This window comes from Gymnoscopelus microlampas (assembly GCF_963454915.1).
Source record: "Gymnoscopelus microlampas genome assembly, chromosome: 11".
Classification (NCBI taxonomy): domain Eukaryota; kingdom Metazoa; phylum Chordata; class Actinopteri; order Myctophiformes; family Myctophidae; genus Gymnoscopelus; species Gymnoscopelus microlampas.
In genome coordinates, this window is record NC_139948.1 from 616,745 (window position 1) to 637,500 (window position 20,756).

The following is a 20,756-nucleotide window of genomic DNA, read 5'->3' on the forward strand; positions in this document are numbered from 1 at the left end:
AGCAAACTGGAGATGACGACGATCTTATTGGTCACGTTGGGCAGGTTGCCGTAGCGATGGAGTCACGTTAATACCAGAAGATGTTAAAGGCAGTGCAGAGAACGCATGCGTAGCTCTCATTGATCCGCTCGCCAGGCCTGGTGGATCGTGCACATAGCTCTCATTGATCGGCTCTTCAGGCCTGGTGCATCTTAATGTCGAGGGCAGATTGATTTGACCCAGGAAGGACTCAGGAATCACTGACTCCCTCAAGTATACACTTACACAAACTTTACTTTTATTCACCGCCTAAATCCTACAGTAGGCTATATATTTGGTTGACCGGAGTCCTCCAAGGCTCTATATTAGGCCCCCTCCTGTTTTTAGCGGTGCCAACCGCTCTACACTTGACTTTGTCCGTATGTCCGTCCGTCCGTCCGTCCGTCCGTCCGTATGAGCACAAGATGAGCACGGCAAAGAAGCAACACATACAAACACACGCACACACACACACACACACACACACACACACACACACACACACACACACACAGACTTGGAGATTGCCTATGCCATCTCTCCTCTCATTGGCCACACGTGCCACTGGTTATCAAAGAGGGGTCGTATGAGCACGGGATGAGCACGGGATTATAAACAGCTATAACTCCAGTTTGCAGCAGGCCACCAAGTCCACATTTGGTATGTGGACTTAGACCACCAATAGGGACGAGCATGAATTGCTGAAGTTATCAAAGAGGGGTCCAGGGACCCCCCGCGTATGTTATGTCCGTCCGCCCGTATGAGCACGGGATGAGCACGGGATTTTAAACAGCTATAACTCCAGTTTGCAGCATGCCACCAAGTCCAAATTTGGTATGTGGACTTAGACCACCAATAGGGACGAGCTTGAATTGCTGAAGCCCCGCCCCCTCTGTCTTCCCATTGGCTGGCCTTTAAACAGCCATAACTCAAGTTCGCAGCATGCTACGGAGTACAAATTTTGTACATGGACTAAAACCACCAATAGGGACGAACTGTAATTACTTAAGCCCCGCCCCCTCTGTCTGCCAGTTAAAGTTACATTCACAAAATCATGGCATATGTCTTCATGATACAATAAGCATGTCACTCAGTACTCTATGGGTATAAGTAATATGTGGCGGCTACCAATTATAGCAGAGACAGCATAATACTTTGCCAGCCTTTTTGCCTCCTTGTTGGGCATCACAAGTTGTTGAAACCCTCTAACAACCAGTCTGTGGGTATGTCCCAGGCTGCCAAATATAAAAGCAAATAGTCTGCACCTATAGCCCAGCTCTGAGATGGTATGTAGAAGTGTTTGGTATTTTATGACGTTGGTCATAGACCACCGAAGTCTGACGTAATTTACGCATCCTTTGTTTGTCTACCTGGTTCGCAGTTTTCCACCCCCATTCTGAATCCCATAGACGTATTTAATATCGCGTCAAATAAGAACTGTGTTCCAAAAATAAACAAATGACCCCGGCGGTTTGACTCTTATGGATATGAAGCATCAACTGACGGTGAGAAAACGATAATGTTACTTCCGCCGAATTAGTTACATTTTCGCCAGAAACAGACTGTTTCAAATATAAGTGACTGACTATCGTAAACGATACAGAACCTCCTCCCTGACAATGGCGCAGAGACAGTTTGTTTATTTTTGGACCACAATTCTTATATGAGACGATTCTATGATGACCCAATGTTATTCTCCATAGCAAAATTACTTTACGAACCTGGGGATGAACGAGTGACGTCAGGACTTCGGTGGTCTATAAAGGCTTCCTCTAGGCTAAGGTCAAAGGTGCATCCTATCTCTAATACAGACACTTCCCTGGCCTGGACTCTTCATCAACCACAGCAACATCTGGTTTATTAGCGGTCAAAGATGTAAAGATGTCTGCGTTATCACAGAGATGAAACATGGATGGAATGACACAGGCATGTTTGTACATTCTCACTGAGGCTGCATGCTATTTTGATATGTCCTTTGCTATGAGTCCCTTTGCGCACGCACGTACGCACGCACGCACGCACGCACGCACGCACGCACGCACGCACGCACGCACGCACGCACGCACGCACGCACGCACGCACGCACGCACGCACGCACGCACGCACGCACACACACACGCAGGTGTAAACTGTCTGTGCGAGTGCGCTGGACATGATACAATATCCAATGCGCTCCTCCACTCATACAACTCTTTCTGTCGAGAACAGCCCCTAACACTATCATTTCTATTGGATTTATTACATTTTTTCATTAACCACTTACCCTCTATTCTTTGTAAAAATGGACCTGAGTTACAACTGTACTTGGACCGCTTTTTTCCATCGACACCAAATCGCTTAGAACACCTTTGAACACCTTGGTACCAGCATCCTCTGCCCCCTGCGCCCCACCCCCACCCTTTTCTGTAAATATACCTTTTGCCTGCTTCTGAGCCTGATATGTATTGTATTGTATGGAAACAAGCCCCTTTTGACTGTACAATCTGTACTGTTAAGAATCTTGTTGTGAGCTTGTAGATCAGCAATTGTTTTGGGCTAACGTTCCCCCCCAAGAATATGGATGCTGAGCTTAAAGCAGTTAATATTTATAAAATGCATGATCTTAAAAGCTGGATTCATGCTAAGTCCCACGCTGTTCTCGCTATTCACCGTATAGCGAAGTGTGTGTGTATATATATATATATAAATAAATAGGGGGCTTAAGGTTGGCTCACTGACGCAAGAAAAATAGCGGCCCGCCTCTGTGCGTTTGGAAAGGAATTCATAAGAAGTTGCATGACATTGCTGAAGAGAGGCTTTTGGGACGTGTGGAAGTGGAGGAGAGATGTGCACAGAGAGAGGCTGGCTGCTGCTGCTGCCGCTGCTGCTGTGTCTCTGACAACTTGACAAGCTCTGAAATAAACCCTTTTGGCTGAATCATGCTTCACCCCTCTGCATTGGAAGTTATGTAACTCCGCCGCTGTCGGAGCAGAAAACTCGTATCTCTGCGTTTTAACTTTTTTTTAAAAGACGATCTATACCAGCTCATAACGTGTCGGCATCAACGTGTCGTGAGCTTGTAGATCGGCTAGTTTCACTATTTTCTAAAATAATCGAAGTGAACGTGAAAGTGGTTGAAGGTAGGGTAAGGGATATTCCTTTGTTAAAATAAGTGTTAAATTACTATATATTTTCTTAGTAATCATTGCTATAGAGTGTTTGTTCAGTAACAGGGGACACTCCAGCTCTTTATTAAACAGAAAAATGCATTTTCAGGTCGGGATACCAATTTTATCCAATCAGAATAGATAACTCACACAGGATACAGGATAGACAAATGCAATTGGAAGTGATGACACAGAGAAATGAGCAGACAAAATTAACTGGAACACTATGAAATTGAAGCTGATAAATGGATACTCTCTCCTGATTGGTTGACAATTTGCAACCCACCTGAAAATGTATTTTCTGTTTATTAAAGGGCTGGAGAGACAGGGAGACCCTTGTTACTGAACAAACACTCGATATAGCAATGATTACTATCACAATATAGAGCTTTTGCCTTTCAACAAAAATCTCACTTACCCTACCTATAAGTTTGTTGGTGGGTTTTACAAATATTAAACCAATGAAACGTATTAACACACCATTGGAACACAATGTTCTGTTTTGTTTTGTTTACTGAAAGTAACATTTTTGGCCTTATAAGGTTTCCACCCTACAACGACGGTAATTTATTTTCCACCACAATAGAAAAACAGAGAGAGACAGACAGACAGACAGACAGACAGACAGACAGACAGGCAGGTATGGTGATATCATGGAAATAATGATAATCCATATTGTGTAAAATGTGCCCCAGCCTTGCTCTCGTTGCTCAACTCACTTTACTAATTAAGTTGACATGAACCTTTATTCATCCCCTGGAGGGAAATTCAGCCGACTCAATCTTTTCTTTTAAAAGGAACCCTGGCTATTAAGCCAAATATATATGCCTTAATACATTATAATTGTCCTCTATACCTAAAATGTAACATTAAAAACACCTAAATATTTTATTTATTTTAGAAACAGTTCATCTTTTACTCAAGTGGGGCAATGCCCGTCGCAAGTTGATGATGTAATTTGTCCATGTTTGGTCCAGCCAAGGAAGGTGTTAGACAGGGGCGCAGCCATGGGTGGGCCTGGGTGGGCCGTGGCCCACCCACATAGAAAGCTGGCCCACCCAATCGATTTTGAAAAAAAAAAATAAAAAAAATGGGGGAATTTTTATTTTTTATAATTCATTATTTTTTTTGATAAAAAATCGGTAAAATCAGGCAAAAATAAGAATTAAATAACATAACCCTGACCCAACCCTAACCCTAACCCTAAAACCAAAATAAAGTAACAAAAAAAGCGCCCAATAACCGCCCAATAACCGCACAATAACCGCACAATAACCGCACATTTTCACGCATGCGCACGGGTCGGGGACGCACGCACGCGTGTGTGCCCACCCGCTCCTGCCTAGGCCCAGCCTATACTAGCGTTCTGGCTGCGCCACTGGTGTTAGATAGTCGTGCAGTCGTGCAGTCCGCCCTCAAGGTTTGCCACTCATGGATGGCAAACCTTGCACCTGACGTTTGATGAAATACATTGCTGTGGATGGAGAAGAAACCCACAGAAACATACTTTGTGCTCTTTAGATACCTCTATAAAATTATACAGTGTACACATCGAAAAGCAACACAGCAGAAAACAATGTGCGATATGTCTTCTTTTATTTTCCTGTTCATAAGCTGTCCAGCCGGCTCTCATAGACACCAATGTTATTTCACCGACTTCCGCTGTGAGTCTGCCACCCAGTGCGACGAATCTGACGGCTGGAATTGCATGATAGAGAAAATGACGTTGGCGTCTTTTCCTTTCAAAACCTTCCTTGGGTCCAGCCCTATGAAATTGATGCAATGCATGTGCAAAAAAAAGTATTTAACTCATTCGTTGCAGTGATTTGAGTTATAAATGTTCGCTTTAAAAAAATATGTATTCAAAGATTGGCACAAATGTTCACGATTTAAAAAAGATGCACAGATGCTTTCCCGGGTTGTAATGGGTTAAGTACAGTACTCAAGTAGATGTACTTAGGCAGTGTCCTCTACTGGGTTCTGACCCATTCAGGTCAGTTTCCTACACTCTCAGCGTGTAAATGAACTCTGCTATGGCTTTCACTGCACAAAAGCGCAACGCAAGTTATTATGGGAAGAAAAGCGGGATCGATAACTTGGGGCACATAAATTGAGCTTAGATTAATATGCGCGTAAGCGCTTTAGTCGAGCTATAGCACCTCCGCATTGATGATGCAAACCTGCTGTGTGTAAAATGTGCAATGGAGGACATGGAGAAGAATTATACTCCAGTCAATACTAGTATGCAAGTATTCAAAATTCACAATTCACAAATTCAAATTCAAAAATTCACAAATTGCAAAGTACATTTTCTTTTTTTGTAATACCAATGAATTGCTATATTGATATTTAGAACATTCAAAATAATTAAAACTATAGACGGATTTCCGCGCGACGTCATCACAGAGCAGAATGCGCAATCTGCGCATGCCTGGGGGAAAGGCGCGTTCGAAAATACAGCCCTGAGCGGCAGTGAGCGCACTGGCCAATACAAACTAATAGGCGAGTGTGCTCCGGTGCGTAATTTCCAAACGCACCCTATAGGCTTCCCCCCGCAGCTGCGCGGTCATATTCCTCTCATATTTACTAACAGGAAACCAGTCTATATATATATAAAGATTAAAAAAAATATTTATCCACAAGTTTCCTAGGGGTTGTGGGCATCACTTCCTGTCGATTGGATTGGATGTCATTGGATTTGATTGGATTTGATTGGATCAAATTGACAGGAAGTGATGCCCACAACGCCCTACGCCCTACAGTAGATCTACAAGCTCATGTGCCGTGCTATGAGCTTGTAGATCTGCCATTTTCTTTTAAATCGTGAACATTTGTGCAAACCTTTGAATATATATATATTTTTAAAGCGGACATTTTTTACTCAAATCTTTGCTCCTGGGGGATCCCTGGAACAACATATTTTGAGATGGGGGTCCAAAGTTTGAGAACCACTGATTATAGCAACGTATATATATATATTTTTTTAACTGTTAGGATTTAGAAGACATTTGTTGAATCCCCCATTTTTCATAATTTTTCAACAAATAGCAGATCTGGTATAAAATCTGCTATTTTTGAATAGCCAAAAGTATAAAATAATGGTTATAGCTAAACAATTATAATAATTACAGTATATGCGTTCCCGGTCTTAATGGGTTAAGCAATTTGTTGCGGTCAAAAGTGATTTTGTTTTTTAATGGATCTGTTATACAGTATCATTACACACGCATCCATGCCTTGGTTGTCAGTGTTTTTTTTTTTGGGGGGGGGGGGTATCCTCCTTAGGGCTTATACAGCAGTAGAGAAAAGTGGCGTGTCAAGTCAGATGTATCTAAATAGCACATTGTATTTGACCGTGTCGACACACATTATGTAAATTCAATGAGGAGAATATACTGTACATTTAATTTAAGTAATTATTGAAGACAACTCACCAATATGTGTAGTTACATCATGGCAAGATAACTACTATACAGAAAACCAAACCTCTAACCAAACAAAGTAGAATTGCGCATTATTTAATAGTGATGTATCATTACAGATAATTATATTTTAGTCATGGTCTTTTGGATAAAATTCCATTTTGTTTTAGTCACATTTTAGTTGCTTGAAATGTTTCACTTTTAATCTAGTTTTAGTTGACTATTATATTATAAGATTTTAGTCGACTTAATCGGCAGTTGATTTAGTCGACAAAAAAAATAAATGTCGGGTTATGATACCGTCGTAATGCCTGATTTATACCTGTGTGTGCCAAAAATAGCCGATCTACAAGCTCACAACGCGTTACAGACTGTAGATGGGCTATTTTCAGAGTGCGACACCCACACACAGCCAAGCATAAAATGATTTGTTTTAGTTCTACTGAATCTCTTCTCCACTAGTCACACCCCACATTTAGTCTACCGGTTTTTATTGGTTGACAAAATTAACAATCTATTCAGTCATAGTTTTAGTCATCATTTTTATTTTGTTTTTGTTTCGTTTTTGTCAGTGAAAAAAGGTAGTCGACGGACATTTTACGTCATAGTTTTAGTCGGCAAAACTAACACTGGTTTACAGAACGTATCCATGTTGGATGCTCACGTAATTGTCCTTATAGTTATAGTTATCATGTGAATGGTGCTTAAGCCTATGAATTCCTCACACTTGCCACTGCTGTGATACCCTACTGGCTCCACCTGCCAGTGAGGAGCCCCCACCGGGAGGGCGTAGCTCCTACTCCTCCCATTCAACATTCTCCGCTGACAGGCGCCGCCTGAACGGGCCTGAATGTGCAGAATGAAGCACATTGCAGTGATAGACGGGACTGCAAGGAGGCAGGGGTGGACAGCCTTGTCCTTGTAGCACAGTATTATAGTGGCAGACGCAGACGCACACGCACACACACACACACACACACACACACACACACACACACACACACACACACACACACACACACACACACACACACACACACACACACACGCACAGAGCAAGGTTTGTAATTACTATACTTGTGAGGACATCAACATTTGAAGTGTTTTTATTAGTGCCATTAAAAAGAAATGATTTTTAACCATGAGCCTAAAAAAAATGTGCTGATCTAAAGCCCACAATGCAACGCATTGTGGGCATCCACGCTGTTGTCCTTGTAGCAGCATTACAGCAGCAGAGGAGCAGGTGAGGGACAGTCCTGTCACATTAAATCAGTGGTTCTCAAAGTGGGGTCGGTGCCGCACTATACGAGCTTGTATATCTGCTATTTTTTAATAGCCCAAAGTGTAAAATAATGCTTTTTAGCTCAAATCTAAAAATGACAAAGTTCCAGGTCTTAATGGGTTAAGCTAAACTAGCGTCAACATCTGTTCACCCACAATCTTGCTACCATAATTGACGGCCACAGTCATGGAGTGTACACGAGTGTATCGCCTCAATGGCCAAGCAGACACATGGCCCAACTAACTCCACATTTTCCCCCAAAATTCCTCAATATTCTGCCTGTCAAACCAGCTGCTTCGCATCCCATCACTGTACTTGCAGGATGTACAATTAATATCAAACGCATTATGCTCCAATACTTATGCAAATCACTTCGCCACCTCAAAATTCACGTCCGGGTGTTTCTTTTCACCAGCCAATCATAAGTGACCACCCTTTCACGTTGCCACGTCCGTTGCCACGTCGCGCTGACGTACGCTAAACAAGCGCTGCCGTGCGCACTATGCGAACGAGCCCAAAGGCGCGCAAAAATAAGCCGACCATTGCTTAGACACAAAGTCAGACCTGGCAACGCAGCCTACGCCAATCATGTGTGAGAGATCTACAAGCTATGGGGTAGAGACGCCGTGTGCCAGGCACCGTATCTTAGCAACAACGAAAGCGCTCACTCTCATTGGTCCTGTCACGCTAAGAGCAGTTTCCAGACAATGGCATCGCAGAGAGCTTGCTGTAGTGTTTACATATATCTATGGCTGTAGCCATCAGTCAGTCGCAGCAACGACAGACAGGGCGCTGTGATAGTTGCCATGTAGCTAACGCTAACGTGGTTGTCATACCTGCAGCGGCTGTGCAATCACTTTGTCAACAATATTCGTGTGGTGAATGTTATTATTGCTGCTCCGTTAGTCCATTGTAGATGATGTATGTTGTGGTATGTAACGTAATGGCAGGACCGCACGTTTAGGCTGCATTATGTTGTAATTTCAGATAATTTCGGTCCGACTAGGGCAGTGGCTATCCCCCGCCCCCCCCCCCCCCTACATCATATTTGAACTGGGGACCCCCCCATTTTGTTTGACTCCGTTCCACAAGTCAATATTGTGAAAATAGCAGATCTACAAGCTCACAACCCTCACGTTGAGAGGCGTTGTGAGCTTGCAGATCGGCTATTTTCAACATGTTTGCCTCTTTCTTATATTATTTGACAATGTGCCCAATGTTTTATAGTATAGTTTGTTGACTACTTTTGTTGCAGTAATGGTCTTTTACTTTACTTTAGCTTTTCCATTGTCTCCGCCAGGCCGAAAGGCATGGCGCCAGAGTATGTTTTACCCCCTGTCCGTCCGTCTGTGGATAGCTAATCTCCCGCATCGTTGCCTTGCTCGCAGCGAAACTGTGCACACACTCCCTGGATGCCAATTCAGAACCTCTGCCCCCATTTCACTACACGCCGTCTCCGTTTGTAGATGTGTGTGTGTGCGCGCGCACACGGAAATTACTTCAACGCGCGTGTGTGTGTGTGTGTGTGTCTGTGTGTGTGCAGTACTGTGCGTCTTCTGATTATTAAAAGACGCATCCAACTCACCATTCGTGTGTCCACATGCACTGTTGTGCAAACACACAAAAACAGCCGCCATCTCCACACACATTCCTTGTGTGTGTGTGTGTGTGTGTGTGTGTGTGTGTGTGTGTGTGTGTGTGTGTGTGTGTGTGTGTGTGTGTGTACGAGCGCAACAACACACAAACGGCCGCCATTTTGACCAGATTGTACAGGGTCACACATTTCCGTATAACACCCGCCACCGAAAAGATGTGATGACTCATTGTATTATTATTTGATTATTAGATAATGATTATACATGCCCCATGATTATTATAAGATCATATATCTTAATCAAATATTATAATCATATGATATAATTAATCATCAGAACTTATTAATACTCATAATAAAATAACAATATTAAATAACAATATATTGCCCATTTCCCCCCAGCCATTTCGCCATTTAGATATGTATATATATATAGAGAGAGAGATAGATAGAGATAGAGATAGAGAGATAGACAGATAGATAGATAGATAGATAGATAGATAGATAGATAGATATCCAGTAAAGTGCAGTACTTGAGCACATGTAGTTATTTACTCACCTCTGTAATTTAATTCATGACTCCCAGGATCCATTCTCTTTTGGACTCCTCTTAGGACATGCTTATGTCTCCTACAGACTACGCTAGGCTACTTTACAGGTCACACTTGGACCATTGATAGGCAGGAGTAGGCAGCTTTAGCTTTGTAAAAGGTGTGAATGGGCCAGCCAATGTATCACTTCAGTAACGTCACTGGCGGCCGGCGGCTGTGTCTATTGTTGTCGGAGCAGAATTCATTTTCCTGAAAAATCTTCACTGACCGGGCCATGGCCCCACTAGCCCTCATGACGCTACGCCAGTGATCGGCGCTGCCAAGTGGTCTCTACGTGGGCGTGGGCGCTACGTGGGCGTGGACGCTACGTGGGCGTGGGCGCTAGATGTGAGGCCGGTGCAGCCGGCCGAACTTCTAGTAACCCTAATATGCATTATGAAAATAACCGACCTGGAAGCTCACAATGCGTCGGGATGTGACGCTTTGTGAGCTTGTAAATCGACTATATCATTGGCACAAATTATTTTCAGATGCCGGCCATCTGCAGCCAAATACATGTTTGAGAAGAACTGCATTTAATGACTCTCTCTCTCTCTCTCTCTCTCTCTCTCTCTCTCTCTCTCTCTCTCTCTCTCTCTCTCTCTCTCTCTCTCTCTCTCTCTCTCTCTCTCTCTCTCTCTCTCTCTCTCTCTCTCTCTCTCTCTCTCTCTCACACAGGCCTTGTCCTATCTGGGTCTGAACGTCACAGAGGAGAAGAAGCGGAGGTTAAGACAGAACCTGAACACGGATCCACAGGGCACTGTGGCCTACGGAGGCACGTCTATAGCACGCACATACACAAACACGCACGCACTTGTAACGCACCGGAATAGGCTCTATTGCACAGCAGGAAATAAATTGGGCCTCTTCCTTACTGCCTTCACAGGTGTAACCAATAGGCTCTATGCACAGCAGCCATTTTGGAGAAAAATTGGGTCTCTTCTGACTTCCTTCACAGGTGTTACCAATGATACTAATGAAGGCTCTGTTCCATTCTGGTCAAACAGAGTCAGGGTGCTGATATTGTGCATGTTGGCTCACTAGAAATACTAGTGGGTCTCAAAGTGTGGTCCAGGGACCCTCATGGTCCCGTAATACGGGTCCAATTTGGTTCCCTTTGTACACTCAGAGTTATGCACACCCGTAAGGGGCCATTTGGAACCCCCTCAAGGAACCATGAGGGTAACTGGACCATACTTTGAGACCCACTGGTGTAGCAGTGAGCCAACATGAACAGTATCAGCCCCTTGACTCTGTTTGACCAGAGTCAGGGGGCATATCATTGGTAACACCTGTGAAGGAAGTAAGGAAGAGGCCCAATTATTGTCCAATGTGACTGCTGTGCATAGAGCCTACCTATCAAATGAGCCGGTTCCAACAATGTTTACACCTACCTTTCAAATTCGTGACCAAAATTATTTTAAAAAAGGGCTCAAATTGAAGAAAAAATAATGAAAAAGAAAAACCTAAGGTCCCATTTAATGTTGTTTGCGTATTAATATGTTGTGTTGACAATGCTTTTCTATGGAAACGGTGTTGTTAATGTTGTCTGTCTGTCTGTCTGTCTGTCTGTCTGTCTGTCTGTCTGTCTGTCTGTCTGTCTGTCTGTCTGTCTGTCTGTCTGACTGTCTGTCTGTCTGTCTGTCTGTCTGTCTGTCTGTCTGTTTGTTTGTTTGTTTGTGTTCAGACTTCGTGGAGGCAACCCGTAATGTTTTCCAAGATAATCTGGAGGAGGCGGGACTTTCTCAGAGTCCCTTCATGTTCTCCTATCACGAAGCAGCCAGTTTGATGGACACATCTGCCTTCCACTCCCCTGTAAGCAACTCATGCCGATGTTTTTTCCCTTTTATTTGTATTTTTTTATGTTTTACTAAAACTTTCTAATAGATTTTGTATTATTATTATAACTAGAAAATGTGCTCCTCAGAGCACAGGTCTCCGCCAGTACTGTTCCTGATTAATCTTGTCTTACCTCACTTCAAAATATATAAATGATCTTTTGAAGTGACACACCTATTTATTGATCTCTATTTCATCATGCGTCTCGCTAGCCAATCAAAGCACACCGTTTCAACATATTGTCACGTGTCACGTGAAGCTTGACCAATGTTAGCTTGGTGGACACACGGAAGGACGAGAATGAAAACATAGTCTCCTGGCGGAGACAATTATTAACAAGATGAGAGTGTGCATATTGGCTATTTTCGCAAAAAGAAAGAAAGAAAGAAAGAAAGAACATTTAATAACATTTGATTATTGATTATTTTTTGTTATGATCAAATCACATCAAAGTCAGTTTATCATCAACTTCTCCCACAAATGATATTACTGTGTGTGTGTGTGTGTGTGTGTGTGTGTGTGTGTGTGTGTGTGTGTGTGTGTGTGTGTGTGTGTGTGTGTGTGTGTGTGTGTGTGTGTGTGTGTGTGTGTGTGTGTGTGTGTGTGTGTGTGTGTGTGTGTGTGTGTGTGTGTGTGTAGACATATGAGTCAGAGAGCAGTTACAGCAGTGAGGAGTTGGAGCAGTTCCAGACGGAGGTGAAGCAACTACAGACTCAAATGAAACAGCTCAAGGTCATCCCACACACACACACTCACACACGCACACACACCCACACTGCATTTCGTCACTGTCAGGCCGAAACCTTGTATCTCCGAATTTAACCTTTTTTTTGGGGGGGGGGGCTTTTTCGTAAATGAATGCCCTACTTCGTTGTGCAAAAATAGCATATCTACAAGGTCTGCTTGTAAATCTGCTATATTTGCTTGAAAGTGGTTACGTTTTTTTCATGAATATTGAACCAATGAAAAGTATTAACAAGAGCTTGTGACAAAATAATAGCTACATTGGATCTATATTGTTTTTTTAATTTTTTACATTTCCTGAAAATTAACAGTTTTGGACATACTAGGTTTCCACCCGACAGAGATGATTTGTACCATTTCATTGGAGCAGCCCTGAGTGCATTCTTATCATCCAGTGCCTGGTTATATAAAGCTACTTACAGCAGGGCTACGGCTGCCCTTTAATTCTCATCTGAGGATGCCTTGAGAACAGTCAGTTCCACCGCATCACCATGAGGATTTCCTCAGGATGTTTCTATGGGATAACCCTTTGATCTCTGAGTGTTTGGCCCTAAGCTGCTGAAGCTGCACTTTATGCCTCGCTGGAAGGTCTTTAGAAATAATTTTCCTCAAAGTTTTAATGGAGCCACACACACCAGAGTCTTAAAAGTGAAATCATGTGGGGAACATAAGACAATGGCAGAGTTTATGATGATTTTTGAGGAGGAAGAGATAATACGATGGGTTTTTCGGGACATAATATGAGCCATGAGCAACTTGAACCAGACTTTGGACACCAAACAGTTTGTCTGTATTTTTTGGTATGTTGTGTTTTCTTTGTTGTCCATTTTGCGGTAGCTAACTAATGCCTAATTCATGCTCTGTCGCGCGGAGGTGTCGCAGGCCGAAACTAGCTCACAACGCCTCGCAGTGTGAGGCGTTGTTCGGCCGTTTTCAATGTTTAGGCCTATCTGTGGAACTGAGTCAAACTAAATGGAATGCCTACAATTCCATGTGCTTGTCAGGGAGGGGCGTCCCCAGTTCAAATATTATTATTTTGGGGGGTCGCGGCCTGAAAAGTTTGGGAACCCTTGTCCTACAGAACCCCCAGCCTCCAGATAAATTTGCCACTGCACCCCCCAAGCGCCTGTAGATTGGCTATTATTCGTAGAATTGCGATTTTTACATGAATCAACCCCCCCCCCCCCACACACCTCTAGAAACATTATTTTCTATCATGGCAATGATAATAGCTTTTTCCATCCTGTCACCCAGCAACCAATATTCTCCTTCATAAATCACAAACTTATTCTGTTGTGCCACGGTCCGTGTGCTCTGACGTAACACACGGACGCACGCACGCATTGCACGCATGCGCACACACACACACACACACACACACACACACACACACACGTTTATATTACCATACTTGCAAAGACATTTGTTTCTTTATGCTTTCCACTTTGAGTTGCGTTCTATGTATAAAAGGTGCTGTTTAAATAAAGATCATTATCATAAAGGTCATTATCAACATTTTAGGACAGCAATTGTGCGAACGCCATTTCAATAGATGTAGCCATTTTTAATGCATTTTGCCATTTACAGTATAACCATAAGAACACTGTGTCAGAGGGGAAAAAAGAGCAAATCAAATACACAGTTGAAGGTCAAATGTATTACGTATTGAGATGTCTGAAAAAACACATTAACATAAATTCAACATATTAGCAGAAAATATAACGTTAACCAATAAAAACAAACAAAATTATGGTAGCGCTGTCAAACAAGTCTATGAAGCTATCTGAAAACGTTTAATCTGCAACACAATTGTATACAATATGTAGTGGGGGGTTCCTGCTTTATCTCTCTCTCTTTCTCTCAGCTAAAAAGATAATTGTTGAAGACAACTGTTCTACACCACCGTTTCCCAAACAGCGACCAATTTTTATGGGTCGCTAGTAAATATCCCTTTAAGTTTTTGTTTCTTAATCTTGTTATTAATTATTATTATTCTAAATCATTTTCTAAGAATTTTCACAAAATTCACGAGTTCAAAACTAATTCAAACATTTTTTCAAAAATGATTTCATAAATAAAATAAAATAAAATAATCAAAGAAATTCCCTGAATTATATAGAAAACGTTTAAGAAGTATTGAAAATGGCATATGTGCAAGCTCACACGTAGATCTGCTATTTTCACTAGTTTGTGTCACAGGCATTTCTCTTTTGCGTCTTGAGCTAAATAGTTTGGGAACCACTGTTCTAGACTATAATACAGAAGATAACCCAACATCTCTATGTTACTAATGTTAGCCTTGGACAAGTACACTGTAAAATGTATTAATTTAACTCTGAGGGCCTTATTTCACAACCGGCACTGAAGGTACAGCACAATTACAATTGCTGCAGATGTTCGCAATCAGCACAGTTGCCATTTTCACGCCCAGTACCCACACTCTATAATGTGCTGGGCTCATCTGTATTCTAATGGCTGTTGTTGGTCTTAAAACAAGCAGTGGTATCAGCCCTGAGCTGGTCTTAACCAATCCCAGCACAGATGTTTCCGTATATTACTATTTTGAGAGTGCATTGGGTTTATATCCGTAACATATCCGTCTACATAAGGGGTTCTCAAAGTGGGGTTCAGGGACCCTCAGGGTTCCTTGAGGGGGTTCTAAAATGTACCCTTACAAGCCTATAACACTAACAGTATACAAATGGAACCAAATGGACCTGTTAAGGTCCATTTGGTTCCATTTGTATACTGTCAGAGTTAACTCATTCACTGTGTGTTAGCCCACTGCCAGCGATTTTAGTTTTTTTTTTACCTTTTCAACTGGTCACAGAAAATGTATATCCATTATGATCGATCATCTGACCGTTTATAAACACAAACGGTATTAGTGTGCGTTGCCCAGAGAAAAAACTATCCAACCGCGACGCCTCTTGCCTTGTAACAGCATGTTGAAAATAGCATGTCTGGCGAAATGCAGGGCAAAAAAAGGCAACTCAAGATACATACAGCTGTTTTCAGGAAAACGCTAAACAGGAAGTGGACCAACACAGCCAATGTGTGCAAAATATAATTTGGTATCTAGACAACGCAGGGGCAAGGTGTGAATTTAACCATTGCGTCAGGGGGACGATACGGGTTGCGCTTTTCGCTGGGCGCTAAGTGGCACTGCACCCATTTGTAATGTGACACAACAGGTGTTGTGTGTGCATTTGAAAATATATGCCAGCTACCCCCATAAGAGAATATTGTTTTACGGCTATAGCAGTGATTCTCAACCATCGTTAACCCAATTAGACCTGAGGCCGATTCTAAAAACGCCCTCTAAATCCTGACCAAAGTTTTCTGAAAAACTTCAAATATTTATTAAAAAATTACAACAAATGTATGTTGCTATATATACTGTACATAGCAGCAAGAACCCCAAAAGGGGTTCCCGTCCTGAAAGGTATAGTTACAAATAGGGGTTCCCGCCCCAAAATGGGTTAATTTCAAGGACCCCCGGTTGGATACCATTTTGATCTCTGGGATCCCCAGTCTACACTGTGGCATAATTCTGTCACCATTACTACAGCTGGCAGACCCAAATGCAGAAACAACACAAAGTTAAAGTCCAAGGGAAGGAGGAATTGGGGAGGTTGGTTGTGTTGGTTTGTTTGGAGTGGTCGAGAGGAGCAGGCGGAGGTTGGTGGCAGGCAGGCAGGCAAGGCAGGTGAGTATGGTCACTGTAGAAAAGAGAAAGGAGTGAGTCACGAGGAGTACAAAATACAGGTTTCAAGAAACACTAACTAAGGCACTAGGAATAACTAGGACTAAATACAGTTGCTGGCAAAGCGTTACCCACACATGTGAGGTTGTGAAACAAACTGGCACAGTTGTGAGAGAAGACCATTTATAGACTGTGGAAGTGATGAGCTGATGGCAGGTGAGGTAGATGAGGGAACTGGTAACAGGTGTGCCAAGCTGGGAGCTGGAGCCAAGCCTATGCCCACACACACGCCCACTCACTAAGACACAGGCACCAACACATAGACAACACAAATGGAACCAAAATGGTTCCATTTGTACACTCTTACTGTAGAGTTAGAGACCCATACAGGGTCTGTAACTGGTCCATTTGGTTCTTAACTATCAATCATTTGGCTGGGGACGACCTGGAACGCCTTCAAAGACCCCTGGGGGTCCCAGGACGGCCGGGCCCCACTTTGAGAGCCACCGCCGTATGACATATGTCACAATATGGTCGCGACAATACATGTCAGATGGTTTTTAAATAGCCTCTTGAAAACATGAGCACCAGCACAATATTATTTAAAATGTCATTGTATTTGATGTTTTGTCTGGTTGTACATTTTCTAACTTGGCCATCGGCTCAGCAGTGTTATAAATGAGGGCTAAATAAAGGTTGATCTATTGGAGACTACATCATGCAGTCCTTGCAGGTTTGCGTTGCTGAATTGATTTCCATCATCCCTTAACGGCTGAAGAGCTGTCATTGATACAGTATGTGTCACTCTGATTGTAGACACTGGCTTTGTTTGACAACACTGAGGTTTGTCCACTGTGTTGCAGGTCATATTGAATTCAGAAATGTATGATAGTGACGTGGTAGCAGGCAGCTAAGTAAACAATCAGTCCTTTCTGTCTGTTGTTGATCTAGAAAAGGTTGTTCATGCCTTCATACTGTACCATCCCACTTAGATTACTGTAATGCAAACTGGTCTAGCTCAGAAATCACTTTCCCGTCTGGAACTTGTGCAAAATGCTGCTGCCAGGTATTTGACTATAACACAAGAAGCGTGACCATATCACCCCTGTCCTGGAAAACCTTCATCGGTTGCCCTTCATCGGTTCGTTCCCGACCCCAGCCTAGATGGTAAGCGAATCTCGGGCATGATTATCCTCTAGCGTGAGCGGTTCAACGATCCAATCTCAAGCCTCCCGAAAATAAATTCCTGTCCAGCTTAACTCAACAAACACAAATGTTGTACCGTCTGAATGTGTCACTGTCCTCCTTGTCCCATTGTGTTGCAGGTCATACTGAAGGACACGGAGCACAGCAAGAAGACACTGGAGGATGAACTGCAGAAAACCTCTGAGGTGAGGAGAGAGGGGAGGGGAGGGAAGGAGAGGAGAGGAGAGGAGAGGAGAGGAGAGGAGAGGAGAGGAGAGGAGAGGAGAGGAGAGGAGAGGAGAGGAGAGGTTAAAGGGCAAGACCACTTTGGTAGAGGTTTGGGTTGTGTAGTTACCTTGCAATGATGTAACTCCAAAGGAGGACAAGGAATCAAAAACAATTGCTCCAATTAGAAATTGATAATTCAAAATATGCTCCTCATTCACTTGGATTGGAGAGGAGAGGAGAAAAGTAACTAAGTAACCGAGTACTCTATTTGCAAAAATAACACGTTCACATCGCAATGATCGCATGTCGACCGGCTATTTTCAGTGAAAGCCTTCCCACAATAACAGAAAAGACACTAGTATAGTATACACTAGAGGTACACCGGTCAACCATGTGGAGTTTAAGTGGTTAACTAATTTAGCTGGGGAACCATTGTTTTCTCTAAATCCTGACCTTGTGTTGGTCGTGTTCCAGAGAGCGTGCCTGACGGTGGAGGAGAACCAGCGCTTGAAGAATCGTCTGCAGGCGGTGGAGGGCGGGGCGGTGCAGAGGAGGGCTAACAGTGCTGAGCAGGACTACGAGGAGGTGGTCCAACTACTGGAGGCCGAGATCAGCGACCTGAAGACCCAGCTGGCTGGCAGCAAGAGGCATCCACGCAGCATGGAAGCTACCAAGGTTGTGGACCTTTGTTTCTCTGGTTGTAGACCCTTGTTTCTCTGGTTGTAGACCTGTGTTTCTCAAGGTTGTAGACCCGTGTTTCTTAAGGTAGGTAGACCCTTGTTTCTCAAGGTTCTAGACCTTTGTTTCTCAAGGTATGTAGACCCTTGTCTCTCAAGGTTGTAGACCAAGGTATGAGCATCCACGTAGCATGGAGGCTACCTAGATATGTAGACCCTCGGTTAGAGGGTTTGTAGACCTTTGTTTCTCAAGGTTATAGACCCTGTCATGCTGTGTAATTGTTTCAATGAAACGTTTCAGGGAGATGTTTATGAAGGTGTTAATGTGTTTCAGGGAGATGTTTATGAAGGTGTTATTGTGTTTCAGGGAAATGTTTATGAAGGTGTTATTGTGTTTCAGGGAGATGTAGCGGAGCTGAACAGGAGGCTGATGAACATCGACAGCCAGCTGAGACGATCTGAGCTGAGCCGCAAACACCTGGAAATCTCCAACAGGAAACTGCTGGGCTTCGCACAGGTATGTGTATATATATATATATATATACTGTATATACAACATATCATACGTATAATATAACATTTAACCACTTAAACCCTATATGGCAGTCTCTCAGTCCCTCTATACCAGTGGTTCTCAACCTGTGGCTCGAGATCCCCAAGGGGGTCCCAACAAGATTTTGGGGGGTCCCCAGATGACAGTGAAGTGACACTTTAAGGACTTTTAAGACTTTTTTAATACCTCAACAAAAAAAAGAAAGATCAAATCGTCAAATAATATAAGAAAGAGACACAAATTGTGAAAATAGCCGATCTACAACCTCACACGATTCACAGCCCTATTTTCCGAACTAATAGTTCAGAGAGTAGCGACATCTGGAGGTGCACAGGGTTCCGAGAAAAAAGTTCTGAGACAATTTGTAGTTATATCACCTCCCTTTCCAAAGAAACGTTTTAACGTCAAAAGGAGTACTGTAAGGCTCTTGATCCCCCAGGCCATACAACTCCTAAACTCACGACACTGATGTGGACTGACTGTAATGGAGTATGGTGTGTGTCAACTATGGTGATGCTCACCAACCTGCTGGGGCTCCCATCAGCACCGCTTCACAACAACACAACACAATGCAACTCATCATGAGTCATCATGAGTCCAAACACATCTATGTTTACAAAGTCAGAGAAAACAAGACTCAAGACAAAAAGTTGACTCCATTTGTATTTGACCCTAAACAGAGAATATGGATTGACTAAGTATCTCCACTCTGCAATGCCTGATTTATATGTGCCTGTGAGCTGTGTGGTGCACAGGAAATTACACTTCTACAAGGTCACAACGTGTCGTTTTAACCCATTACGACCGGGAAAGCATCTGTGTCATTTTAGATTCATAGCAACATGCGTTTTACAGAAAGCTCTTGGGATTTAGAACAGTGGTTTAGAGCAGTTGTTCTCAAAAATAGCAGATCTACAAGCTTTTACATCTGCTATTTTTGATATTATTCTGATATTTTTGATGGGGGTCCGTGGCCGAATACATATCATGTGGTCCTTGGCACAAACACGTTTGAGAACTACTAACTTAGAAGGCATTTGTAGAATCGGCCTCAGGTCTTAATGGGTTTTCAAAATTGTTCTAACTCAAGCAGATGGCAAAGTCTACACCACAACGACAACGACAACGTTACACCCTCTGAATCAGTAATAGATTTGTTATTAAAGGAGATGAGGAGATGATTATGAATACCCGCTAGCTGGTAGGTTAGCTAGCATTGGCTACATCTATCTCGCCTCTTTATAATTAAAGGTAGGGTAAGTGATATTTTTTGGGTTAAAACAAAAAGTATTTTGTTAAAAGGTTAAAGCACTATATTCTGATGGTAATCATTGCTATAGAGTGTTTGTTCAGTAACAGGAGTCTCCCCGTCTCTCCAGCTCTTTAATAAACAGAAAATACATTTTCCGGTAGGTGTCAAAATCTCAGCCAATCAGGAGAAAGTACCCATTTTTAAGCTTCATTTTTATAGAGTTCCAGTTCCAATTTTGTCTGCTCATTTCTTAGTGTCATCACTTCCAGATTCACTTGTTCTCTATATCCTGATTGAGTTTTCTATCCTGATTGGATAAAATTGGAAATTAAACTGAAACTGAAACGAAAATGCATTTTCTGTTTTATAAAGAGCTGGAGAGACAAGGAGACTCCTTTTACTGAACAAACACTCTATAGCAATGAGTATTATCAGAATATAGAGCTATTTAACACTTATTTTAACCAAAGAAAATCACTTACCCTACCTTTAATAATCAGATTCTTTCAGCACGACAGGC

The 20,756-nt window shown here is 42.7% G+C and overlaps 1 protein-coding gene across 1 annotated transcript in view; it reads left to right on the forward strand.

Moving 5' to 3' along the window:
- Positions 1 to 20,756, forward strand: part of LOC311055764 (syntaxin-binding protein 4) — a gene marked incomplete at its 5' end in the record, with an annotated part of 229,815 nt that overhangs the window by 200,970 nt on the left and 8,089 nt on the right. The window contains 6 exons of the mRNA XM_084072030.1: positions 10,731 to 10,827; positions 11,740 to 11,867; positions 12,531 to 12,623; positions 17,667 to 17,732; positions 18,229 to 18,429; positions 18,832 to 18,948. Of these exons, the coding sequence (XP_083928156.1) occupies positions 10,731 to 10,827; positions 11,740 to 11,867; positions 12,531 to 12,623; positions 17,667 to 17,732; positions 18,229 to 18,429; positions 18,832 to 18,948 (702 nt within the window). The remainder of the gene's footprint in view (positions 1 to 10,730; positions 10,828 to 11,739; positions 11,868 to 12,530; positions 12,624 to 17,666; positions 17,733 to 18,228; positions 18,430 to 18,831; positions 18,949 to 20,756) is intronic.